We start from the raw sequence: 27,931 nt of genomic DNA, 5'->3' as shown, positions 1-27,931 counted from the left end.
CACAGAAAAGCAGGTAAATGCAAACTGATACATGGGTATGGTTCATCCTTTTGAAGACATGTGAATTATATACATGTCAATGCAAGGTTATGCTCAAATGGAGGATAAATTTGAAACTGTTTTCTGAAATTACTGATATTGAAGCCCGATTGTAAGATCAACAAAAAGAATTTTGGTTTGTCTTACCTTGCCTGGTGCCTACCTTATTTTAAAAGGATCTATATTCAGTTTTCATAATGATAAAAATCCAATTCCAATGCAAGTCTTTCTACTCAAGAGGGCAAAAACATGACTCAAGACCACAGCATACCATCTGCACAAGAATTATCTGCACGGAAGAAACATCAAGCTCAAGAGTGATTTAAAAGCAGTCAAAGAAGAAACAGGCTTATGATAAGTAAAAGTAACTAGACTTTTCCCACCCATACACACATATATGAGTATCAAAAACACACGCTACAGCTTTTAACAGGCATCCGCCAACACTCTGTCCTTGTCACGGATGGAAATTTAAATATATCTGCCTTGCCATTCAGCTATTCTCTAAATTTAGAGATGAACAAATTTGGTTAAATTTGGATCAGGCACTTTCTGACTCACATTATCCACCAAGTTGGCAATCCTTCACATGTCACACAAAAATGCCATTTAACACAGTGCACGATCTCATTCCTGAAGAGGCACTGCCTACAGTCGAAGCAAGGGATATGAAAACACCCCATTAAAAGGCAGGAAGCTCATGCAAACCACTCTTATATGAACAGCAAATCCGTGCTTGTGGGTTGAAATATGCATTCAAAGAGCCAAATCTTTTAACTAGTGCAAACAGAATGCCATCACTTGGAGCACAACTCTCTAGATTCCTGGTCAGGGAGGGTCTGTCCTTCCCTATAGGACTATCTCCACACACAGATGATTTTCTTCTCTCACACACACACACACAAACACTTTTAATTACTTATTGTGTAGCAATTAAACTTGAATTTTTATGAAATGGCTGTGATGTGAGGAAAAGAGAACAACTAAACCCTAGCATCAATAAGTACTAATAAATATTAATATAACATAAACACCACTTATATTGCAATGCGAAACAAGTTTATTATCCACAGATGAAATAAAATTGCTGCCTTTATTACTGTCAGGAATTACTTCTAAGATATTTCCATTTACTACTTGACTATCCATCAGCACTCTGTGTTCACAGCACCTACTCTCTCGCCCATCTCCCTCACCAACCCCTCCACATAAATACATAAAATAGTTGAAGATCAGTATTTTCTGATACATTTTTCCAATCAATTTCAATATAGACACAAATGCACATTGTGAGATTAGTAGCAGACCAATTGCCAAATCGTGATACAGTTAGAACACCAACAGGAGAACCTATCATGCCTGTATTTGCAATGTGAACATTGAAAGAGGATAAATACAGAGTTTGCAGTCTGGTATCAGATTTCTGCAAATTATTCAGCTATCCCACAAACTCTGAACATAATGAGAAAACCCCACCTTTAAACAATAAATGGAACTAAGATGTTTAGCAATATTCCAAAGTTTTCATTTCCTAAAGTGGTGCCTTTTATTAAAGTAACATCACATGTAGAGTAAGTAGACCTGTTTATTTGTCCCATAATTTAGAAAAAGACCCAGGAGATGATTTCTCCAGCCCCAAAGCTGGTCATCTTTCACTATTACAAACTGCACTTCAAGTTTGAATCACACAGCCCTCAAATTTTCTATCCATCCCCTCACATTCTTGTTCCCCCATTTTAAATAGATCTAATGTGAAAATTCTGACATTTTTCAGGAATGCTTGACTGATAATTTCTGTGAAGCACAGATAGCTTCCAATTACAATGAAATAGCTACAGTGTATTATAATTTTTAGAGCATTATTTGCATTTCTGAAGTGAATCAAAGCTCTTCATGGGAGCTACTCTGATTAATGTCAAAACAATCATGTGCTAAAAACTCTCAGCCTTAGAATAAGGTACTCAGAATTTTGTTTGTATGGATAATATATAAGGATGTATGAAAATATCACAGAAACTTCCACAAGGGGACAGAATCACAGAATTCCAGAAAGGCTTGGTTTGGAAAAGACCTTTAAAGCTTATCCCATCCTACCCTCTGCCATGGCCAGGGACACCTTCCACAGGACCATGTTGCTCTCAGCCCCATTCAACCTGGCCTTGGACACTCCCAAGGATACAGCAGCCAGAGCTCCTCTGGACAACCTGAGCCAGTGCCTCACCCACCCTTACAGGGAAAAATTTCTTCCCAGTATCTCATCTAACCCCGCCCTCTGTCAGATTAAAGCCATTCTCCCTTGTCCTGTCACCCCAGACCCTTGTCCAAATTCTGTCTTCACCTTCCTTATTGGGTTCTTAGCTCACTGCAATTAACTCCCTTCTCTTCTCCAGGCTGAGCAATCTGAATTCTACCTGGGTTTCATCACAGCAGAGCTGCTCCATCCCTCTGATCCCCTTGGTGTCCCTGCTCTGGCCTGGCTCCAGCAGCTCCCTGTGCTTGCTGTGCTGGGACCCCAAGGCTGGAGGCAGCTCTGCAGGTGGGATGTCACCTGAGCAGGGCAGAAGGGCATAAAAACCCCCTCTTCTGCTGCCCACGCTTCTACATTTTTATCTTCCTAACAGTTAAAATTGCTCCCAAGAAAAGGCATTATATTGGAGCAATTGCATTTCCCTCCTTTAACCTGGTCTCCTCTGTTTGGTTCTCTATAGACAGGACAAAGAAGTACTTCTGATTATAAGAACATACAAAGGTGCTGGCAGTTCCGTCATTCTTCTGCAGGACCAGGAACCACGGACAAAACTAAAGTGGTTTCCAGTTAATCTCTTTCTGCTTGTGTTCCTCAATAGAGACACTTCTCAGACACTCACAGGAAAAAAATCCATTCCAAAATTACATAGGCAGCATGTCCATTCCTACACCCCACTGCACATAGACCTGCAGATGGGATGTTCAGTGACACAAATGCTGTAGACAATGACCATGGCCTAGTCTCCAGAAACTGGGACTCACAATTATTTCCTTGTGGAGGCCCAAGGGCCGGTGACTAAAATCATTCCTTGACTTTGGAGGGGTTACAATAAGTAATGCACCCCAAGTTTAGGGTGAGAAAAGCCTCTTTCCCACAAGTCTCTGCATTTGTATGTTAATTCCCTGTGAGTTCTGTTCTCCCATTGGCCCTGCCCCCATGTTCGGCCCCTATTTCCATTTTTGTATATCTCCTAGACTGTTCTCCATTCCCCTATTGGGGAATCCCTATTGGCCCTGATTTATCTCATTGCTCCACCCAGCCAATCTCCAAAGGCTCTCTCCATTTTTAACCACACCTTGCACCATTTTGTCCTACTCCCATTGGACCCTGATCCTGGGAACCACCCCCTCTTATCCCACATGTAATCCTGTACCCTCAGCCCATCTGGGTTCTTGTCCCTGGGCTGTGTTTGCAGTTGTGTCTTGTTCTTTAATAAACCATCACTTGCATCCCCAAACAAGAACCCAGTTGTAGTGCAACACTACATTCCCTGGTCATTAATTTTCTTCCAGCACGGTGGTTGTTTGCCAGTTCCCACAGAAACAAATTTGGAAAAGTTACTCTTAGATTTTTTTTACAACAAAGATCTGACAGTCATTGTAAATCCACTTTTACTTACCCTTTCCTGCTGAATATTCTGCTGCCTTCACTGGAAATTTTTGGCTGTGTACGAAATACCATATAGGCCCTAATGAGGTTTTATTCAGTTCCTGAGAGTTTTTAGTCTTTGGGTGCCTGAACCCTAATGTAGACCAAATGGGAATGCAGATTGAGCAGAGAAGAAATCCACATGATTTAGATGCATTGATGCATACATATATCTGGGATGTTTAAAAGGAAGCCATTTATCATCAGGAAGCATAAGTGCTTATTGTGAATCTGACATTTGAATATCCCATCAACAGCAACCAACATTGAGAAATGGTTTCATTAACCTGAAAGGATGCAATTTTATGCTATTTAGCAAGAAATACAATTTTTAAAGTGCTTTTCTGCTGTATATATCAGAGTAGTAAGGCCAAATCTTGCTGTTAGATACCTATATTTAAATATGGAGTAAATTAATGAAGCTCTCTTAGTAAACCTTCAACTAAGAGGGTGCAGATACAAGCAGAATCTGTCACAGATAACCCACTTCCTAAAATTACCATGTTCTTTACAACATTCTAATGGTAGAGTTAAAACTTAAGCCCCAGTGGCAAGAATTGATCACTGGATGGTGAGTGGAGTGGTAAATCCTTGGAGTTCCTACTCTCTGAGTGTTTTTCTTTATTATTATTATGTTCTGGGGTGACTTTATGATGCTTGTATCCCCAATGTCTGTTTAGCCCAGAAATAGGTTTCACACCTTTCAGACTGGTTCTGAGGGCAAAGGGGGAGAGAAGAAGCCACAGTTTGTTTTTAGGGACTGCACTCACTCCTGCACATTCTGCTCCTGGACTGTGTTTTCTGCAGCACAGACACAGCAGGACAGAGTTCTCCTTTGCTTTTAGTCAGTTTTTAGCTAGCTGAGGCAGAGAAGCTCCCTGGGCTGTGGTTTTTCTTTTTCTTGGACCTGTTCAAACCTGCTCTGGACTGAACACCAGCAGAGCACCGGCAGCTCGCACCTGTGGCCCACGGGGCCAGGCCTGGGCCGTGGCATTTCCAGCACTGCAGGGACTGATCAGAGACTGGGTGAGCTGAGCTACAGCCCCCAAGGGGACTTTCTGAGCTTGTCACCTCTTCTGGTTGGCAAGAGTTTATTGTTTAATAGTGTTCTTTTTTTTTTTTTTTTTTTTTTTTTTTTTTTTGTGTTGGTGAATGGTTTGACTGTTAAATAAACAGGTTTTTTCCCACTTTTCTCCAAGGAAATGAGGGGCCGCTTGAATCTACTTTAGAGGAACTCCTTTAGAGGTTTTCTTCCAGATTTCCCCTAAACCAGGACATAATTGAATTTGGTTAGGTCACCTCTCCTCCATTTTCACATATATCCTGAAGGTACACTCTACTAGGATCATACTTCTGTTTACACCAGCTCTGGTGCCCTTGACAGCATGGTGAGTACTTACCTGTTCAAAATCTCCACATCACTGGCTTTCTGTGGAGTTTTCTCCTCTGTTGTTATTTTGAACAGAACACTGTTACCATGCCAAGTTGCTCTCATAGACCAGCAAAAGCAGAAAGCTCAGTGATCTAATAAGGCCCCAGCAGGAAACCCAGCCTTTGTTTCACATTTGAGGAAACCATAAAAAGCAGAACAATTTATGGAAAGTCAATGGAGCAGTCTTTGCTCTGTTCCTCCAGGACAGACATCCAGACACCAATACAGTGACCAATAAAACAAAGCTGAAGTAAGCCCTCAGCTAATCTCTTCAATATCTTGAAATTCATCAGCCATCACTGACCAACACAGATCTGAAAAAAAATCCAACTGAACACCAGTTGTAACACACAGTAAGAGCAGGAGCCATGGACTCCAGAAACACAACGATTTTGGCAATCACAGACAACCTGGCATATCTCTGATGCCAGCGAGATGCTGGTGTCCAGACATGGCCAACATGACCAGGGCTCTCATAATCCATAGAAAAATGTCTTTATATTTCTCCTCCCTTAGATCTGTGTGGAGCCTCTGGATCTTTCTTTAGTCCTTACTTGTGCTCACTAGTTATCATTTCCACCTGCATTTTAGTGCATGGATAAGGAAGAAGTATAAGGCATGGAATAATAATGCCTTAGTCGTACTAATTCCATATTATTGTGAGGATAAATTAACTATTGGCATGTTTTCAGGTACTGTACTAACATGGATTCTAGAAAAAAAAAGCTATATATAGCCACATAACCAATACAGTTAAATACCTCTATAAATAAAACCTGTAAGTACTGCTTCAACACAAATAATAAATAAAAACTAAAGAAGACTTAGTGGTATGCACAAGCAGATTTACAGTTATGGAGGAAGTAGTGAAGAAGAGCATAGTGAAGCATATAAAGTAGGATGGTGAAGAGAAAGGTAATAAATCATTCTACAAATACATTATTCTGAAAAATGACCATTGTAGGTAAAAGTATGTTCCTAAAGTTCCAGGATGCATTTTTTTTTCTGGTAAATTGAATACACAGATAACTAACAGGTATAAATGAGCATCCTCCTACACGTATAAAATCCAAATTTCCTGAAAAAATAAATGGATACCTGTGTTGTCTGCTCAGACTAAACAGGAACACAAGCAGCTGTGGAGTTAATGAAGTATTTGTGGACAACAGTTTACTATCTTGTCAAGAATTTATAGCACTATAGACAGAGATCCCAGTGAGTTCCAGACACACTGTGTGTGTGTCCTGCTGCTCCATAGCCCAGTGCTGGCTTGTCCCCTGAGCACTTTTGTCTTTCACTACAGACCTTGAAAGGCAGACAAGGGGTCTGAGGGCAGTGTTCCCCTTCTCTGCTTGTGCTCCCAATACTGCCTGATCCAGCTGTCTTTCCAGCAGCCAAAATGCTTTCTGATTTCCGCAAACTAGACCCCGGGATGACTGCTGGGCCACAGTTTTGCTAGTTAGAAGAGAATGAGGAGGCAGCAGAGGGGCATTTTTTTTAAAAGGTACATTGTTCCACACAGCAGATGATGGGACTTCGTCCTTCAGCAAAGCAATTTAGATCTTGCTTTCAGTCAGGAAATGGTGGTGAGGATAGGAAAGTGTAAATTCCCCATAAATATCATTACAATAAAAATAAAATTTGAGAGGCTTATATCAAAATCTCTTTATGCCAAAGTATGTTGTAGGTACAGGCATACCATTGACTACCCAGTAGCTCTAGGGCATTTTCTCTACACAACAGCACTAGCAATTCTATGAAGGCAAAGCACACCTATCATGTATACATCATATGCCAGAAAAATTCAGCTTATGCCAGCAAAATTCTGCTTTAGCCAACATTAACTTGCTCCAGATTATCCAAATGAAGCTCTAACTTCATTTCTTGAAGTGGGAGTGAGAGCTCCACTCATGAAGTCCCTGTCTGTACACTTGCATCAGTGTAGCTCCATCAGTCATGGCTTCACACGTGGGATTGACACTGAAAGGCTGCCAGGGAATAGTATAGACCCACCACTGATTCCTGCAGCTCACCATTTCCAATGCTTACACATTTCAATCCTTTTTCATCTCACAATATATCCTGCTTCTAATAAACCACGTGATATGTATCTAAACAATCTTTTAGCATCTGTTATGCATTAATTTACTTAGATACTTTTTTCCCAAGCAGATATGGCTTCCATAAAGTCAACAACATTTCAAAATCACTTTAAAAATCTGCTGGGTAGACAACAGCCTAAAATGAAAGTGATGACTTGCTCCTGCCCAAATGAAACTTTGGTAACAACCTTACATTTAATCCTATCTGTATTGGAAATTTCTGTATTTAGATAGATGCCCTATGTTTTTCTGCTGAGTTTCATTTAGCATTTAATTCTTCTTGCTAGATACCACATGACACGACCATACACACATCCTGATCCTCTAAATACTTTCAAGCACTGTTCAGGCACTTGTAACATTAAATTTCATGCCCTTGCCCTTTCCCCCACTGCGGATGCAGAAGATGCATATGCTACACTACAGCAGTAATCTCAGTTACAACTCTCAGCTTTGCCCAGTTTGCAGAGATCTGTTATCCTCCATCTTACAGACTGCATACATTCCTGTTGAAAAGAAACCCAAACAACTTTACTGAGCAGTAGCAACACTACGAAAGAGCCCAAAAAGAAGATATAGTAAATGCTTATTAATAAATGTCAGCAGTGAAATTTCCATCCAATGCTACAATGCTTGTAGCTAAGGTGTTGCTACATTGATTCAAGATAACACTCCAGGAACAATCAAGCATGAAGCCAGAATAGATTTTTTTAATTTATTTTCCCAGAAAAATAAATTTTGCAAAACAAGTTTAATTTGGGTAGAGGGGTGATAATTAACATGCAATCTGGCACTAAGCTTGATGACAGTTTAGGACTAATGGTCAGCTTGCATTTTTTAATTTTTGCAATTCAATATTTCTTATTGTTTCTATCCATGCTTGTTGGCTAGTCTCAAACAGATAAAACTATGACAGTCCTCTGGTTTAGAAACTTGCCATTCCTCATCTTCTTCCTTCATAAATCACAAACATAATCAGAGGTAACTAAGTCAGAAAACTACAGTTGTTGAAAACTTGCTATGTGAAGACATCTCTAAGTAAAAACACTAGACCTTTTTCTCTAGCAAAACCAAGGCAAACCCCAAATGCTGGTCAACATTCCCATGCTCTTCCAACAGCAGCAAGCCTCTGCTTGAAATGAAGATGGTCTTTGCAAGGAAAAGTTGCAATGCCAGAACAAATACTGTTTCAGGCTTGAGAGCATCAGTGCTTGGCTCCAGCAAGCTGCAATACACCACTGAGCCCAGCTCGCTTGGGGATGTGGAAGGTGGGACTGGGACCCATCTGCCCTTTTGAATGGATAAATGGGAAGGAGCATGGAACATTCAACACCACAGCAGGTTAGAAAATCTTCCTCCAACAACATTTGAGGAAGTGAAAAGTTTTCAGCCAAATGTTCTAACTCACAATGCTCTCCAGCACCTAGGACTGTTGCTTCACTATTTATCTAAACACATTAAATTATATTTCAAGCTTCTTCCCTCACTGCTTTGATTATTTTCTCCCAATGGCTTCTGACAGTGACAGTAAAAGATAGTCCTTCACAAAATAATACACTGCTGTAATATTGAAGCTTTTATCTTTCATATTATTATCATTTATATAGTTATTTTCCAGGATTCTAGGAGATATCCACTAGGATACCATCACATTTTCAGTAAAGCATAAACAATACTTTCTAAAAAGGAAATTACCCAGCATGAGATACAAAATGGATATTCAAAGTCCAATTCCCCAGACAGATACTTTTTGGTGTAACAGCTAAACAGAACACTGTTTCTCCAGAAAACCTGACACAGGACAATTTGGTTTCCAAAGTGGTTGTATGTGCTTTGCATTTGTTAGTGGATGAAGTAGGTGATGGTCATGCCCTATGTGTTTAGGAAGGGGCTTCCTGGGTATTAAAAAGCCTCATGCATTCCAACATAACTTTGGCTTACAAAACTCTTCAGGTATAGTTTGCCTGTTGCCTTTATCCATACCAGGTTCTCCTTTCCTGATTATTAGAGATTCATATCCTGAGCCTGCGAAGGCGAATTAAAATAAAACAAAAAAACAAATCCAAACCTATGCCCCTATGTGCAGAAAGCAGAAAAGAAATCCACATTTTCTGTGTGAGCACTTACACATTGCACTCTCTTCTACAAAGTTTTAGAAAGGCTTTGTCACCTTCTTCACATTTCAACTTCATCAGCATCACCTCCCTCTCCTGACACACAGCATGACTAGAGTCAAATCTTCTCTTAATGGACTGCACAAAACATGGTGTGCAGCAAATAAACAGCACCCCTTCCCCTTCTGATCTCCTTTCACTAAGTCCATTTATTTAGTATTTTAATTACCGTGAACATAAACATTAAACATGATTATGCACCTGGTCCTGGAGGCAGCAGCCTGCCAGCTCCCAGCACCTCACTGCGGGGACTCGGAACGCCAGCACCGCCGGGAGCTCCACCACCCCTCCAACATTTCTCTGCGTAAACTTTGTGAGGCTCAAGAACTGCTTTTGAATCAGAGACGCGGTGACAGAAGGTGGGGCGAGCATCATGAGGCTCCCGGCGCTCGGCACCCGACAGAGGGACACATCTCCTTGCTCCTGCACCCCGACCACACTGGGATGGAGGCACAGGTCTGCCCCTGCCCGTCGGCACCTTCCCCGACCCGGAGCCCGCTCACAGCCCGCGTGTAGCGTTCACCCGCTCTGCCCCGTCCGCGCAGCGCCTCCGCTCCGCCCGGCCCCATCGCTCCCTGCCGGCCCCATCCCTCCGTGCCGGCCCCATCCCTCCCTGCCGGCCCCATCCCCATCCCTCCGTGCCGGCCCCATCCCTCCCTGCCTCCTTCCCTCTAAATCCCCACCCTTCCCTCCCTCCCTCGCGTCCCCCGGCCGTACCTGGGTGCTGGAGCCGAGCTCCGGCGGCCGGCGAGCCCCCCGAGCCCGGGACAACGCCGGGCTGACACCGGGACAACGCCGGGTTGACACCGGGACAACACCGGGTTGACACCGGGACAACGCGGGGCTGGCACCGGCACCGGGACAACGCCGGGTTGACACCGGGACAACGCCGGGTTGACACCGGGACAACGCCGGGCTGACACCGGGACAACGCCGGGATGGTACCGGGATAACGCCGGGTTGACACCGGGATAACGCCGGTGCTTGGCGACCTCCTGTGTTCTTCCACCGCGACTGACTTTCAACTCAGTTTGCTGCTTTCCCTTGAACGTTTTCTTTTCCTCACAAAATTCCACTATTTTTTGCAGTGGTGAGAATTATACTAATTATGCTTATTATTATCATTATCGTCATAATCCAAGCTAACTTTTCACCATAGCATCATTTTAACTTGCAGTTCTCTGTTTTTCTTTATATTGCTAGAGTGGCTATTCCATCATCTGTAATAGGAATATTTTGATTATGAGCTTGCTATAGGATCTCTGACAAGATTTGTGTTTGAGATTTCTGTAGGTACTGTGAAGATGCATATGGTAAATAATAGTGTGTGCATAAAATGCTCACTTTTGAAAAGAAAAAAAAAAAAGCTTTTATAAAGTTGTTGCACTTTGAGTAATCTTGGGAGCTTTTATAATTAATGCCATTTAGGCAAGCTAGGTATATGTGGAAAAAATATGCTGGTTCAAGCCTCTTTTGATACCTTTAATTAATAAAAAATCTTGTCAACTAGAGTTGACATCAAAGGCACTTAATTCTGCAAACAGTTCTGCCCATGTTTAAATTTATACACTGACTCCAATGCAATTACATGTTATGTACAGCCTTTGGGAAGCTGCTGGTTAAAGCCCATATGAGTTTTGGTGTCAACTTTGTTTGTTTAAAATACAATATGTCTATGGAAGTGTGTATGTGTATAAAGTTACAGACATGCTTAGTTCTTTCCAGAATCAAGGCTGAAAACCTTACTACTGGGCCTAAAGTAGAAGCCTTGTAGCATAAAACTTAAGTGATTTCTAAGAAAATATATCCCATCTTACCTTTAAACCCATCACACATTTTAAGACCGGAAAGGCTTAGTGGAAATATATGTTTGCTCTGGGAACTATAGTTTCTGTGTTTATATGAAATCACAAGCATATGCTTTACCAGAGATATTTGCTTAAGATTTTAATATATAGAAATGACTTCTTTTTGGTCAAAGGTTGGAGTTAGTGATCTTTGAGGTCTTTTCCAACCTTACTGAATCTGTGGTTCTATGATTCTAATGTCAGCATTACTCTAGTAATTGTAACTTTGTAGAAATTATTTGAGCTTTCTTAATTTTTGTTTTTACCTTTCATTCTCCATTATCCTAATAATCATCCCAAGGAAGCATAGGCAATATTCTCCTTGTTCTTTATGCTGTTGTGTGTCATAGAAGTTTTGAAGAGAAAAGAGCTTTCAAAACTGAAACATACCTATCTGGCAGTTTAAGATTGCTCAAGTGAAAGAGGACAGGTATGTGTTTTATGCAAGGAAAAGTTGCTTATGAAAAAATTCTATAAAACCCTATTTCTGTGGTTTGTTGTAAACAGTTTTCCACTGATGTTCCTTGCACTGATTCCATGCCCCATGGTATGCTGCTGCAGATGCCAAAGAGAATTGGGACAGCATGTGGGAGAGCTGAGCATCTCCTCTCCTGCTCTACAGAGTATTTCCTTGCAAAGCACCTTACCCTTACAGCCACAAAAAGCTCTCAGACTAAGAGTTCAGCCCTGTGGTTTTATTTTTGCTTCATGTGCTGTGAGAAATGCAAGCTCACAGACTGTCTGATAATGCTGTACTTGGTTACAGTGCTAAAAATCCATTGCATAACTGGAGTTAGTCCAGGAGGGAAATCCTAGCTCTGCTGCAGACAACCAGAGGTTTGCTGTGACATCAGCAGCACTGGGTGGGGATTCTCTTTTGTGACCCCAGGAGCTTTTGCTATTCCTGCTAGATCACAGTATTGATGAAGTATCTTTAATGTTTGCCCTCAGACATGAATGTGTGGGTTACTGAATAAAAAACTTCTTACAGAAACACTCTGATTTCATATTTTCACTTAATTTTCTAATAAGTAATATTCTAGTGGTATTAGTACAGCTTTGTTCTCAGACAGTTCAGCAACAGAAAACACCTAAGCAAATAAAACTTCTTGATTCCAAAAGACAGACAATCCTTGGTATTATGACTTATTATGACTTTCTTGACTAACTTCAATAGCAACTAATTGCTTTTTGTCTTGTTTCAAAGGAGCGAATTAGCGGAGAAGCAAAAAAGCAGAAATTCTGTAAACAAACAAAAAAATTTCACTACTCAAACTACCATCCATCCCTTACTCACTTGCTCTCCCTACAAGCATTAACACTGAGTCAGTTTTGGGCCTTTGCATGTTAACATTTTTCCTAACAACCTCACAATTCTGTCTATTCGTGTGTATGCAACCAAAAGAGCCAAGGAAATACAGATTACTGCTTGTTTCAGTCTAAGTTGTGATAAATATGAAATGCTTGTAAAACTGGAAAAATTTCATTTGAATATAGGTTTTGTGGGTTTTCTAAGTAAATACAGGGAAAACATTATATCCTTGGGATAGGCTTGCAAAGACCAATTGGCCCATGTCTGTTACCTCCTAAGGGTACAATGTTATACTAAGTTTATTTAAATAATTTAAAATTTTAGAAACTAAATATGGAAGTACATACAGAGGATCGGGTGCTCAAAGTTAGCTTCAAAAATAGAGGTACAGAAAAACTGTCCATTGAGGGAAAAGCAGCATCTCTTCTGTGTCTCTTTTATTAATTTTCTAAAATATACCTATCAAAACTTTAAAAGTAGCCCCTTTAATCAAACTGTGTCAATTAAGAGACGAGTTATTTTCATCTCTTCGTGTTTTTTCTTTGTAACAGCCACTTTTTACATTATAACCTGAGAAGATGTTGGTAAAGGAGTGTTGACAAGTAACAAAGATTATTATATGAGAGATTAAAATAATCCTCAACAAAACCTACACCCGCTATATTCTATTTCTGCCAGATTAATTAAAAGAATAATCTTAGTTTTTAAAGAGAATGAAAATTTGCATTTTGAGAATCAGTCAGCATAACATATTATCAAATACTTTTGGAATAATGAACAATAAGATACTAAGCAATCTTTGGACACTGCAGCAGAAAACATATGCTGATACAATGGAAGAGCCAAAAGAGAGGAAAAGAAGGAAAAAAAAAAATATTTGCTTTAAATGCTGGAAAGCAGGTCTCTGCTTCTCATCCACAGCATAATAGCACACATAATACACCAATTTTGAAACAGTGCCTTTTCAATAGCAACATGACTTTCATTTTCACTGCAGGATGCCACAGGCAGTCCAGAGTTTGAAATATGTATGCTGGTCACATGCAAACATGCCACAATGTGCTGGAAATCTGCCACTTGTTTATGATTTCCCATCTTGTACGTGGCATGATCTCAACTATTTAAAGCAGAGTTAATGCTTTTTTCCATATGTATCAAAATAACTCTGGCCTTCCTGTTTATTAGTGCGTGTAAGCCTTCTCCCCATCCCCTCCTTTCCAGCTGGGTCTGTGTTGTAAAGGTTTGCAAGTAAGAAGATAGACATCCAACAGTTTTAGCCTCAAATTTGACTACTCAAATGCTACTTCTGCTATCACAAACCACAAATCATCCTGTTCAGTGAACAAAGCCATGGAAAGAGCAAAGGGAGAAACTCTTTGCAGGTGGCTGCTCTGTTGTGACCCACACACTGCGCAATAGGGCACATGGATGTGCACACACAGGCTCCAGCCAGGCTCCACAAACACAGCACTGCTTCTGGTGCACGGCTTTGTCTCCCTCATTGTCACTCTGCTGCACTTTACATCGTGTCTTCAAACCCTTACTGATCTGATGTCAACACTTCTTCACATAAGCATCTCAAATAAGAGCATGGTCATGCTCTACAAGGGAGGAATTCTCACGTCCTGGCTGCTGTCTGCCATAGCAGTGATTTAAAACAGACACACACCTTTCATGTTTTCCTAGTAAAATATGAGATCAGTTTAAAAAGGACCTAAAATTCACCGTCCATCACATTTATATTTTAACACCTACACACTGTAGATAGAACCCTCAGCCCATTAATCTTTCCAGAATGATGCTCTGACAAAGCAGTTTGGCTGTGAAAAACTGCAATTGTTTACAGAGCAATATCAGGTTTTCTTTTCCCTTAGTGGCCCCATGGCTACGAGAAAACATTTGGCATAATCCTGGGAGTTTATTTAGCTTGCAGAACACTGGAAATCCACTTTCAAACCACAACAATGTTTTTGTCAATTAATAATATAACATTCCACACTAATCTAATGCTATGCATGCAAACCAGCTGAACAGACTTCTCCAGCAATGAGAGCCATGGCCTCTCTTCATTTACCCAATAGTCACAATAAAATTCTCTTAAACAACAGAATATTCAATATTCAGAGAGTGACAAGACACAAACGCACTGTAAACACAGTACCAGCTATGGCACTTTAGTACATTGTCTAAGGATTTTGGTTCAAACCTACGAATTTCCATATATTTCTCCTATATTACCAAATTGTCTCTTCTATGCGTGGCTGATCCTGCCTGATCTGACCCCTAAGTCATGAGCCAACCATCCTCATAACTTCACACACTGCAACAAAGAAATGAGCAGGGCTTCAGCCAAGCACGTGTGTACACACAGGCACGCAGAGGAGTTTGGGTGATGCTTATGGAGGCAAAAAGCTGGAATCCCATAAAGAATGCTTCCTTTTGCATATATGCCTTGGGTTATCTGTGCCCAAAGAGAAGACATTAAAACAGGTTCTCATACAAACAAAGGTGAAGACCGTGGCATGGGAAGGTTTTATGCGCTGTTTCCAAAAATGCCGTATTTCATGTGAAGGTGTTCAAGACGTGCAATCGGGGAGGAGAAGGAGGGGGAAGAAGAAGAAGAGGAGTGTAAGGAGGACGAGGAGATGGAGGAGAAGGGTTTGAAAGAAGGCTGGGGTGGTTCCCCCTGCCCATTGCTCGGTAAATGACCTGTCAGTTTGATGCAAAAGCTCTCCCTGCGATGCCCCAGCTTGGGCGGGGGCAGGGGTGGGGAGAAAGGAGGGGAGGGAGAAGAGATTTCTCGACAGAGACATTTTTAATGACCCCCAGGGAGAGGTCATCGTGGCACGGGCTGACGTGGGGTACCCGGGGGCAGGCAGCCTTCCTCCTCCTCCTCCTCCTCCTCCTCCCTGGTACCCTCCTCCCGTCCCCCTGCCCTTTCCTAAAGGAAGCCCCCGAAAGCATGATTAATAAACAAGGATGCAGCAACTTTTCCACTAGGTACGACTCGAGTGTTAGTTTTTGTCAGAAGAATTAAAGAATTTAAAAAAAAATAGCTGAAGAGAATCTGAGACTCAATGGAAAAAGCCTTCACAGGGCCGGACCGTCAGCCAAAGGAAGATGAGTGTTCAACACGGGCAGGAAGGTTTATGTGTGCTGAGTACAACCTCAGCATTAGTTGGTTGGGGTCTTTTTATGGCTTCTTTTGTCTGTTGGTTTCTTATCCTTTTTCTTTTTCCTTTTTTTTTCTTTTTCCTTTTTTTTTCTTTTTCCCTTTCCCTTTACAACTTCCTGCCTGCCTGTCATTAGAAGAATGTATTTCTTTGTCTCTGTCAGATCTTAGTTAATTAGCCATCACTGCAGCAGGCTCAAGGGTTTAGATTCAAAGTGAAACGCTTTCTAATCAAAACTGCAGCAAACTGAGGGTTTTGTTTGATTTTAACCTGAGAGTCAGTTATTGTATCACTGATGTACATATTGCATTAGCAGCTGAGTGCTTTCAGCATCCCTCTATCAGTGTGAAATATTTAATCGGCACAAGGATCCAATCAGCACAGCAGAGGGCAAGCCAGTGTGTGCATTAATTTACTTCAACTGAAAAGCAGTAAAGCAGGTCAGAAACATATAACCTCCTCCCTTTCCCCCTCCTCCTTCCCCTCCCAAACAAATACACAGCACATCAGAAGAGTTTTGTTGGGGGGAGGGAGGGAGGGATTGAAAGCCACCCTTTATGAATCCAGATAGGACAGTCAGACAATAAATTAGTCACTCCTGCCAAAGAATGACAGACATTGCCTGAAACAGAAGAGGGGAACAATGCACAACACCACCACCACCCCCAGACATGCCCCCCAAAATCCCTTCTCCAATTAATTACGTTGTGTAATTGTTTTGCTTTTTTTTTTCATTCTTTGACTATTTTAAAGCTGAATTATTACCCCTTCTGTGTATGACATTAATCAGAAGGAAAGCACATGCCAGGAAATATTGAAACAGTCTTTCTATTAAGGTGCAAAACAGCTTTTGATTTTCTAACCTGCCACATTCTCCAGGAAAGGCTTCCATTATTATTATTGGTACTAAAAATCTGGTTTAGAAGCATTCACAAGCTCTTCTGCACATCAGCAATTTTATACACAGCAGTGCACAACAGCTAAACTTTTCCCACTTCTAATTCTACTCTTCTATTTCTCGCTTTTTCTCCAAAGACAGTCAAGTTCCTTGTCTCCTTGGTATCGTAATGAGAATACCAACATGTCATTTTCTTTCACAAGGGATCATATACAACCTGAATGTCACATGAACAAATTTGTTCAATCCTCCAAGCAAAACCATCGTGCAGAACTGTGACGACAGATAATGATTAAAGTTGCATCAAAAACACCCCAGCCCAGCTTGTCACTGTGAGTGACCAAGCTCTCATTGTGGCTTCTCTCCAGGACAGGGCAGCAATAAAGAATTAATTAACAGATTTATGTAAAGAGAGAATTTTCTAAGCTGGTAAATACTCCAACAATGGTAACCATGGGCTTAGAAATACATATATTCAGTCAAGTGCAATTAGCCTTTAATTTCTGAACCCATTAAACATCTTGCTGACTGCAAAAACCAATGCATTTTAAATGGTATTGCTAGCTGGCAATCCTCTCATCAAAGCTTGGAATTAGCTGCTTAGTGACATGTAAACAGCACTTTTTAACTAACACAGTGTAGGGAGGAAGAGGATGCTATGACATGAGAATAGTCAGATTGATATCATGGAACATTCTGGTAGTGCCTGTGCATCTTGAAGGAGAGGAGGAGGGGGAACAAGGGTTGGGTTTTTTTTAATAACCTCACAAATAATCCCTCATCCTTTCTCTCTCTCAAACCATGCCAATGATCAAGGAAATGAGAACAAGGCACTTGATTCACAGCTGACTCTTTCTTCTTGTTACATCAGATCAAGAAGGAGCAGTGTAACAGGGAGGAGGGTGCTGATTTCTGCCTAGGAAACAAATCTACAAGCTGGCATTTTGTCTCCTGCTCCATTAATTAGACCAGTTTTCTGTCAGAAACAGAGCTTTAAAAACTTGCAATGGAGTTACATGTGTGCCCACTCACACACATGCTGCATATATGCATCCAGAAAATTAAATATTATGTGTGTGGGATAAACTCATCCCAAAAAAATCTTCAAGGCAAGAATAATTGGTTTTCCATTTTATTTGATAGATGGATCTCTATTCACTTCCTTAATCCCAAATTAAAAATACACAATAAGCTGCTAATAGTAAGACACAGCCTGTGCTGAAGTCCCCAGTAATGACAGCTTTTAGATAGAGGGCTCTGCGTTCTGCAGCAGGTCTGCAAGGCTCTGACATGCTTTTTCTAAACCCAAACTCACCACAGAGGAAAACTTTGGCTTGATCTCACTATGAACAAAGCAGAAGGTGCACAGGCATCCTCTTGGCAGGTCAGAGGAGGGCTCCCTGCTATGTAACAGGGCTATGTTCTCCCATAGCCCCAAAGCCAGAGTCCTGCTTTCCATTAGCAGCTCAAAATTGACACTTTTGCTGTTGCCAGCTTCAATTTCTCATTATTTGCCTCATCCCATGCATTCAAGAGGATTGCATTCATATGGCTTATTTGTTGGTAAAAAACAAAACCAACTCTCTACAAACAAACACGCAAAACCACTCAGAGTGTAAACCATATAAGCACTAATGTACTTCTAATTTAAGTTTTAAGAAAACAAAAACACCCTGAATGTAAAACACATAAACACTAATGTAGTTCTAATTTAAGCTTTAAGAAAACAAAAACACTCCGAGTGTAAACCATATAAACAATAATGTACTTCTAATTTAAGTTTTGAGAAAACAAAGGCAGAGTGATTAAAGGCCAGGAACACGCAGTCAGCATATGGAGACTAAGTGCTCTAGAACAAGCTGAATTTTTCCATTGTGTGAAACTCACTCCTTATAGCTATAAGATGCAGGGCAGACATTTGCATTTCTAGAGTGGCATCTTGTCATTTTTAGATAAATCATGGGATCCAGACCCTTTCTAAATGGCACCAAGCTCACATTTCTTCATAATTTCTCTCCTGCTGTTTCAATACTCATCTCTTCTCCATGAATGTCCTTAAAGTTTGTATTCTATGTGTCTAGAACTCAGGGGCTTCCTATTTTTGCTTAAAAAGGCACTGCTTCCTATGACCAAGCACTGCAAAAAGAGATGCAACTGCATGTAATCAGAAAAACTAACAATAAATTGGAGTAATTTATTGTATCCAGTTCCAAAGCTGCTGCATCTTAATTCACATTCCCTGTGCCCCATTCCTTCCACCAGTCCTAATCCAACCCCCACCCCAACCTGATAATATTTCTTTGATTTCTCCCTCCTTCACTCCAGCTTTAAATCAAATTTGGAAATGCACATCTTCTTTGGAGTGGCAGGAAGAACCAGCAATACAATAAACAAAACCAAATCCTTCCCCCCCGCCCCTTTTTTTTTCCTAGATAACATAAAATCCTCCTGAAATGAACAAATGTAACTGTGAACAGATACACAATCTCCAGGGGATCAAACCATCAGTTCCTCAGTACACACAGGAAGAAGTTAAATGGTTGCATTTTCCCCAAGGGAAGGCAGATCTTCCATGGTGAAGTATTCCCACCAGAAATTCTGGGTAAGTTGCAATGAAAAGAAAAAAAAATCCCTGCCTTCTCTCCAGACCTGGTGGAGATATTTCCACAGCACACTTGTGAAAAATCAAAAGCCAACTTAGACAGTTTGAGAATCCCAAGGAATACCACTTGACTAGATACAGATAATTGATCAGTGGAGGATAATTGATAAGAGGAAGATACAGCATGTAATTGATAAGAGGATAACAAGATAATCACAATTTATAAGTGATAATTGATAAGAGGAGGATACAGCATATAATATTTTTCTGTTAATGAGACTTCAGAGAATGCACAAAAAAGCTATTTAGAATGACTGAACTGTACAAATACATTAACAGATGTAGAAAATACTGTGTAAATTTAAGAAATAAGGGAATTATATGCTTTCACACCAACTTCATGGAAATGAAAACGATAAGACAATCCTTAAAGGGAAAGAAAGGTATACAGCAGTGTTGGGAAAGAATATTAAAGAGATAAAAGAGCTGATAATGAAGGACTGTGTAGGTCCTTGAAACTAAGACAGTACACAGCCAATATTGTGGAGACCAAAGAGAGAGTAATAAGATCGTGCCAATGACAGCAAATAAAATGGAATGTAGAAGAGAAAATGAGATAGAACAGACTGGGATCACTTCAAAACAAGAGGAGAGGAACATAATGGCTAAGGAGAAGGCAATGACACACTACATTGCCATTGCCTTAACACATCAAGATGGAGATGTTTATTTAAAGCACATATAAAATGGAAATTACCTGCAAAATTTAGTCCCTAGTCTTCAGTTGTGTCTGAGCTAATTTCTAAACTACTCCCATGAACAGTAATAGCAGAAAGAAAGACATTTGTATGTTGAGTTTTTTGCTTTTGTAGTGGTAAGCACTTGGATACTTTAGCCATGAGAACTCTACAGGGAGCTGCAGAATGGCACTGATCTGTGTGTATACTCAGAAACAAGTCAAGGACACAAAAAAAGGTGAGAAGTGATCGAGAGAAGCTTCAGCAAAGTTTCCCCCTAACTTTTTTACACTTCAGAATCAGACAAAACATTTCCCATTTAGTGCAAAACATGACAAGCACTTAAATACCAACCTCCATCAGTCAACCAGATCCTTTGCCTGGAGCATTTATCCCAGATGACAACTTTTCTCCTGATAAAAGTAATTTTGCAAAGATGCTGAGCACAAAAAAATGACAAAGTGGTCAGAAAGAACTGATGCTCTAGCTTTCCAGTTCTGTAATACACCCAATTTTTTTTACATTCCCATTTGAGTTAACCTTTTCTTCTGCAAGAGTGGAGCACCCTTCAGAGCACAAGGCAAGGATTAAGTGGCAGGTTTGTGCAGCAGCCCCCAATGATTTGAGTCCAAATACAGGACAAATCATAAGTAGGAATGAAAAAGAAAGTCCTTGTTCAAGTTCCAAAATAATCTGTTGTGTAACTCCCAATTTGGAATAAAATTGGGCTGCAATTGTGTGAACTGTAATAACGCAATTTAGAAAAAGAATGGGACAAATAAGAGGCAATATCAAGTTTGCTCATTCCAGTGGATTCCAGCTGAGCAGGAGGTGTTAACAACACTCAGTGTAGAAACAGCAGCTCTCAGTGTAGAAACACACCTTCTCTATAGATACTGTGACTACAGCCAGCCCCATAGCATTTCACTCCTGCATTTCTCCTCTTTTTTTTTTTTTTTTTTTTTCCCATAAAGGATTGAAGCCTTTAAAAGTAATTGTGGAAAAAAATAAAAGTTAGTAATGATGGCCTTCTCCAGAAGGTGAGGGAAACAGATCATGTTTTACAGAACATAGTGTGCCAATATGAATTCCGAGATTTCCATGGGAAACCATCTCCTAGTCCCTTAATCCTCCTGCTGTGATACACCAGCTAACGTGGCTGTACCAGCATTCAGATAGCTGTGCAATAAACCAGCAGCTCTGGTAATTAAAGCCAACCTGTCAAAGGAAAAAATACCCTAGCTTTTAATACAGATGAATTTCCCACTTCAGATCCCACTCTTGCTGCAAAAATAACTGGGCCTAAGTGGTAGAAGGAAGCACTGGGGAGGAAGAGGGAAAGAGGAGGATAAAACCATCACAGGAAAGTTCTGGCATGGTGTTGGGGCAGCAAAGGGCACAGGCTTGGCAATTCCTCAAGGAATTGTGAGGAAAGTTGGAAAGAGAAAAGGAGGGATTAAAGAATAAAGGAAAGAACATGTGCAAGAACCTATGAGGACAGTGAGCTTTGGCCGAAGGAAATAAGTATAGAGCCTCTGAGCCTTTCACTGCCAGGCCAAGAAGTTTAGTGACAGTACTTCCAGTAGTAACCAACACTCAGTTTTTCCAGTTGTATGTTGAGCAGCCTGTGTGGAAACATGTCTACTTCCAGCAGACTGATGCCAATGATAATACGCAGACTCAGCAAAGAGGCTAAAGGCTGCATGGACACAATGAATAAATTACCCTCTCAACCCTCAGAAGATTATAGCTCTCTGTCAAGTCATTTAGATCTAAAATCTGACCTGCCTTAAAGCATTTATAGCTTGTCAGGGAATATATTCTGTCATTTCAAGGAAAATAAATTCCTTTATTACAAAAATTATTATATTTTTATACTTAATAATTCTATTTAAAATCTTTTCCAACAAAAATCCTTCATCAAAAGAGCTTATGCACTAAAAGTTTGTATCTCAGCTAAATAGACACTAACATCCCCACACAGGCACATCCACCTAGCAGACACTACTCCCAGTCTTTTGCTGACATGATGAATTAGAAATCAATCACAGGAATAGGAGTAATCAAAAAAGCAACTCAACAGAAATTATTAAAAAATAAATCAGTCAAATGCAGAAGGATAGATGAGGCAAGGGAGAAACAGGATCTCAAGAGAAAGGCATTTGAAATTTCATGTTTTTTGACAGCATTCTTTCCAAAAACCAAAACCAGGCTGGGCTGGAATGCAGTGCTGTGGTAAAGGCAGATGCTTTCAGTTCTCTTAACTAAAAGTTTCAGGAAGAAGCAACTACAGCATCAGAGATGCTTTCTTAATGTGAAGGTGGGCAAACAGGCAAGAGACAAAGAGTGCTGAATTCAGCAGCAGCTGAGTCTATAAAAGGGCTAAGCAATCTGTAAATGGAAACTTTTCCAAGCAAGAACAAAAGTGAAGCTCCTAAGTATTCCAGCAGTGAGCATGACTGCATCTCCTGCTCCTCCTGTTCCATCCATTAACATCCATCAGTGCTGTCAGTACCATCCATTACCATCATTGCATTCCAGGGCTTATTAGCATTTCCACCCTACAGCACAATAGAAGTTTATTAGTTGATTGGTTATCTGGGGATGGTGTGAATGAACAGGAGATGGTACATATGTTGAAACAGGGCACAAATGTTCTTAGCTGAGAGATGGAAGGGGAGGAAACTCAGGCTTTTGATGTGGATGTGTGTGGTTACAGAGCAGGCAGTGCAGTTCTTATGCTGCTCCAAGAGCAACTCTGCGTCTGAGGAAAACAAAACTCAACCCAACTGTTTCAGACTGGCAGAGGTACATGTCCAGATGAGCCTTGCTGCTGGCTAAAGGGGAGCTGAGGTGCCCACTCTCAGGAGCAGTCCATTTAAGTAGAGACATCACCCTCCAGGTGTTCAGGACCCAGACAGACACAGTCAAGATGGTCATAACTTGCCATTTGACAAAATATCCTGCCATCCCTAAACAGGCTGTGCTGCCACCCTGCACATGCAGCAACATCTTCCCCCTGCAGACAGGCTGCTGACTAGCCAGCATTCCCCAAATGTGCCCAAAGCAGGCACACATTGCCTCACCTTCCCCCTTTCCAGGACTCCCAGTTAGCTGCTCTGTGGCAAGCACATTTCTCTCCCTCTCAGGATATTTCATAGAGGTGCACAGAGAGAAATGAAAGAGAAAACAATTTCTATTTCTGCTCCTTGTTTTTCCTATGTGGAATGTGTTTAGAGAATTGTTTACTGGGGTGAGTGCTTGATTGGATTCAGGTGAAGATTGTTTGAGCCTGGTGGCCAATCCAACCCACCTGGGGATGGACTCTCAAAAGAGGGTCACGAGTTGTGCTAGAGTTAGAGTCAGAGAAAGTAGTATGTAGTTTTAGTATCCTCCTTTATTATAGTATATTAATGTATTTTAGCATAGTTATAATAAAGAAATAATTCGGCCTTCTGAATTGAGTCAGACATCATCATTTCTTCCCATTGGGTTTGCCTGCATTTACAATACTGCTCCTGCTTTTAAATTAAAAACAGCTCCTAATATATGCTCTCCTTGGTACACTGACAACATGCACAGTCTTTTTGGCACAGCCTTGCAAAGAAATCCTCCTGCCTTGGAAAGTTCTGCCTTTCTTTGAGAGCCTGCAATGAAATGTAAGAGCAGTTTTGGCTAGGAAGGAGGCTGATACTGTTAAGATTGATTAAGCTTGGATGTGACATTATCAATAAGGATTTTTACAACTATGCAGGAGACAAAGGAAAATGTCCTGGACAAACTCATTGTCCTGGCAAAGAGCCCAGGAACATGCAAAAGTTGACTCATGGCAGTAGAAATTGGCCCTCATATCATCGTTACTAAACTATAATCAGACATCTCAGTTTTTCAAAAATCACTCGTGATTCTTTTTAAGGGCTGGAAAAAGGAATGAAAATTCCCTACAGTTTTATACAGAAGTACTTTTTAATTGACTTTTAAACTATTTTCATGTTGAAGTGAAAAAAAAAAAAGTTCTCACAGTGCCTGGCTTTTTTCAACTGGCCAGTAACTGAAAGGACAGGAGCTGATAATACCACTAATTGATAAGACAGTACAGGGAAAATGATGATTTTTAGAACAATCACTCTACATTGTGTTATATTAACATATCAAGAGGCATGTGTCAGCTCAGACACAAGCAACCATGAAAATACGTTGTTTATGAAAAAGACAAGCCCTTCAAGGGCAATTAGAAACTTTCCAAAGCATCAGCAGGAAAAGGGATGTTTTTAACCACTGACTGCCACCACGCCTGACTTCCAACAGTAGAATGCTACAAGAGCATTTGTATTTTCCTTGGTCTTTTGCTATGTTTCTTCACACATGGGCAAGAACAAATGAGGGCTACACATCTTCACTAGCACCTTGAGAATTTGCTGTCCCTGAAAAACAGATACATTTACCCCGGAGACTGGCCCAAGCATTCCAAACCTGATTCCATTTTTCTGTGGACAGGCTCCTCTGAAAAATGATTTGCAGTGACTGCTAGAGGAAGCCTGTCAGATCTGTAGGGCTGTTCCATCAGTGCCTCAAGCCACAGATGTGAATTAAGGTCCAGCCCAAAGCTGCTTAGCCAGACATGCAAAGTAATTCAGGTCTACTAGAAAATCTGTGCAGGGATACACCAAAATTCCATTGGACAACCACTGGTTTCCATCTCATGGGCTGTGATATCCTGCTGGCTATCACAGTATGGTCAGGACATTACTGTCTGCAGAGCTAAATGTTTTAAGGCAACTTTAGGCTTATGTGACTACCAGATCACATTGCACCATTCAGAAAACCTAATTCAGGAATACTTGAAGTATGCAGCATGAGCATGAAGTTTATTTCTTCCTGGAAGCCACTCTGAAACCAAAGTGACACCTCAATTTAGGTATCTCAAGTAATAGAACCTACTATTTTACTACGTTTATGGCTTTCAATCTTAAAAATCCTCATCTTATTTCCAGCTTTAGCTTCAATCCTCTTACACCTTTCTCCCAGCTACCTGCTAACTCCGATGTTCCTTTTCCTTTCCTGAAAGACAGGGACAATGATTCTGGTTTTCTCAATACCCACAGCAGGCACCAAGTTTGGGGTAGAATATAAGCCTGTTTTTTGACTTGAATTGCTCAGGAGTTTCACCTGCAGCTGTAACCACACTTGCAAAAATTCTGGCCTTGGACATGGCCATAATTTTTGATGGGCACCTTGCTGTTGTAGGATTTTTCTATTTTAATCAGATTTAGGAGCCAAAGTGGGCTGTGTGCAGGAGCACGTGTCATTCACATGCAATGAAGTGTGCAATCCAGTCTTTCACCTTCCCAGCTCCAAGCCATTTGCATTCTGGCAACATCTCACTTGAAGTCCCCAAATACCCCCAGTCCAACAAAGAACAAACACCAGCTTCTCTGAAGCTACAGCAGAGAGAAAATGGCAGCTAAAAAAATGCATAAGGGCAACTTCAAAGTTGTTGAGTTTGGTGCTTGGGCTTTGAAAAACCTGTCATTTGGGAGGAAGGGTGGGAGGCTGCTTTCCCCCCCTCCTTTTCATTAAACAGCTTTTCAGAACTTGGGAGAGCTACAGCTCTCATTATGCATTCCTCCTTCTGGAGATAAATACTTGTGTGAGTTGTCACATTAGTCAGTAGATAGATGACAAAAACAAATTACAGCCTGGCACAGAACCATGCATTGTGTGTGCATGTGTTACAACAGAGTATCTGCTGCTACCAAGGTGGTTGAGCCTCCATGTCAGATCTCCAGAGGGATGGGAACCAAAAATTTGTCTTTTCAAATTCACAGAATTTGTCCCCTCTTCCTCTCTCATTGTAAACATTTCAATCAGTTTTGGTGTCAGTTATGATGCCCAAATCAAATTATTTTTCAAAAAATAACAAGATTTAAAAAACACGCCCATTGTCCAACCCTCACTGTGAACAACTAGTTTTTTCAATCTGAGAGATCAGCATTCTGGATTATTACCTGACTGGTCCTCTGCAGAAAAGATGAGATCTACTGCACTCCTGCTCCCATGCATGTGTGAAAATATGAGCCAAAGGAGTTATTCAACAAATAATCAAAATTCTGCCCTAACCTGGATAAACAGATTGTTTTTGAGGACCTAGGGCAAGGAGACTAAGTTGCACAATCAGATTTTAACAACATTTAAAAACCAATCAAACTCGAAAAACTTTTTACCATTTGCATTCAGAATATTGACAAAAGTAATGTATTCAAATGCTGTATCCTCAACTAATCACAGATACAACTGAAAAATATGGGACTTTATGAAAGCAATAAATTGTGGGGGTTTGTCCCCTTTAAGAATTGTGTAGGAGCGGTGTGGTCAAACTTCCAGAAATAATCACTAGAAATTAAATTATTTGTACAAATTAAAGTGAAGAATTTATGCAATCACATGATTCCTACAGCTAGGGCTTTAAAAATAAAGTCCAGCATTGTATGACACACAATATTCCAGCTAGGGTTGGCCTCAATTTATATGCTATAGACTCAAACTGGGCAATGAAAATAAATTTTCCAGCACTATTTTACCTTATGCTGCTGTTCAAAGCTCACATTTCAGTCCTTACTCATTCGTGGTGAGTCACAAGCTTTTCAAGCTTTTAACATTTGGGTATCAAACCAGGCCAGAACTTCAATCAGTGTAAGCAGTGACAAGGCATCAACGTTCCTCTGAATCATCATTATCACTCCCAGGCTTGAACAACTCTGCACAAGGGCTAAGGACTGGGAATAAATGTGAATATTCAGGTGAACTAAGCACACTGAAGCCAATTTTGCATCTCCTAAGGATCAATACTTATACACTACTCAGGTTTTTAGAGACTGTCTTGGCAATGGTTGTCAGCTTATGCCAAGGACACCGTGTTCTGGGTTCACATTGTTGGCATCTGGAATGCCAAAGTCCCAAGTGCTTTTGTGACTGGGCCCAAGTTTTCTTACAGTGCTTAATACAAGCAATTAGGTGTTAGTGCTGTTATAAAATACTTAGATTATTGGAGTGGTCTGCATATCACTCAAGTGACACTCACATCAGCTTTTAGGTGCTCCCAAACCCAACAGACAATGAAGCCATATGGAACAGAAAGCATAAAGTACTTTTGGAATTGGTGACAGTAAAGCCTTACAGTATGAAAATGCAGTAATGGAAATACAATATAATTCTGGTGCAAATCAATAGAGGCTAAGTGCAGGGAAAATTTTAATATTGTTACATAGTTCATCCATGGCTAAATTTGTCTTAGTGAATTGTTAATGTTCTTTCTAAAACAAACAGGCCAGGTATTTTTGCTCATTTTTTACCTTGGCAAGCTCCTTTCATTGCATCTCCAAATCTCTCTGGAAAAAGACACACCATGACTAGCTTTTAAATCTATAAAACTAAAAAAACCTACAGTAGGGAAGAGGAACAGCAGAAAATTATACTTCACCTGAGTATAATACAGCCTGCCAAAAGGAAAAATATTTAAGTTTGGCAATGCTAGTTTTGCACGCTTTAATTGGGCATCTCTGTAACTAAATAAAGCTTTAGATATTCTTTGAGCTGACCTTGGATTTCTGCATTTTATTGGTCTTGTTTTCTAAAAGCAATGTTGTGACTTCAAGATTACTTACACATGCTTTCAAGATTTAAATCACTTTACTATTCCCATCTGTAAAGACAGAGGGAGAAAATTCACACTTCAGAATTTTGCATAAAAACAGTGAATATATCCAAATTCAATACTAATACTAATAATGTCTACTGGTGTCCTTCCTGTCCCTAATCCCATCTCTTTCCTCTGCCTGTAGGATCTAACATTTTCACAGATGTACAATATAACATATTCCAGCTCATACAAACAAAAGGAGCACAAAGAACACACAAAAAAAAATACACAGAAGTTTTG

At 40.5% G+C, this 27,931-nt stretch overlaps 1 protein-coding gene across 5 annotated transcripts in view; it reads right to left on the bottom strand.

Annotated features, from left to right (window-relative positions):
• The window catches only part of PHF21B (PHD finger protein 21B), a 122,227-nt gene that overhangs the window by 42,822 nt on the left and 51,474 nt on the right, over positions 1-27,931 (bottom strand). The window contains exon 1 of one of the 5 annotated variants that reach the window (XM_072923667.1): positions 311-2,453. The exons of the other annotated variants lie outside the window; for them this stretch is intronic. Within the exon in view, the coding sequence (XP_072779768.1) occupies positions 311-313 (3 nt within the window). The 5' untranslated portion in view covers positions 314-2,453. Of the gene's footprint in view, positions 1-310; positions 2,454-27,931 lie in introns of those variants that run through there. 5 annotated transcript variants of the gene reach the window in all.

Source organism: Taeniopygia guttata, chromosome 1A (genome assembly GCF_048771995.1).
Source record: "Taeniopygia guttata chromosome 1A, bTaeGut7.mat, whole genome shotgun sequence".
Classification (NCBI taxonomy): Eukaryota; Metazoa; Chordata; class Aves; order Passeriformes; family Estrildidae; genus Taeniopygia; species Taeniopygia guttata.
This window is presented reverse-complemented; position numbering and strand designations above follow the sequence as displayed.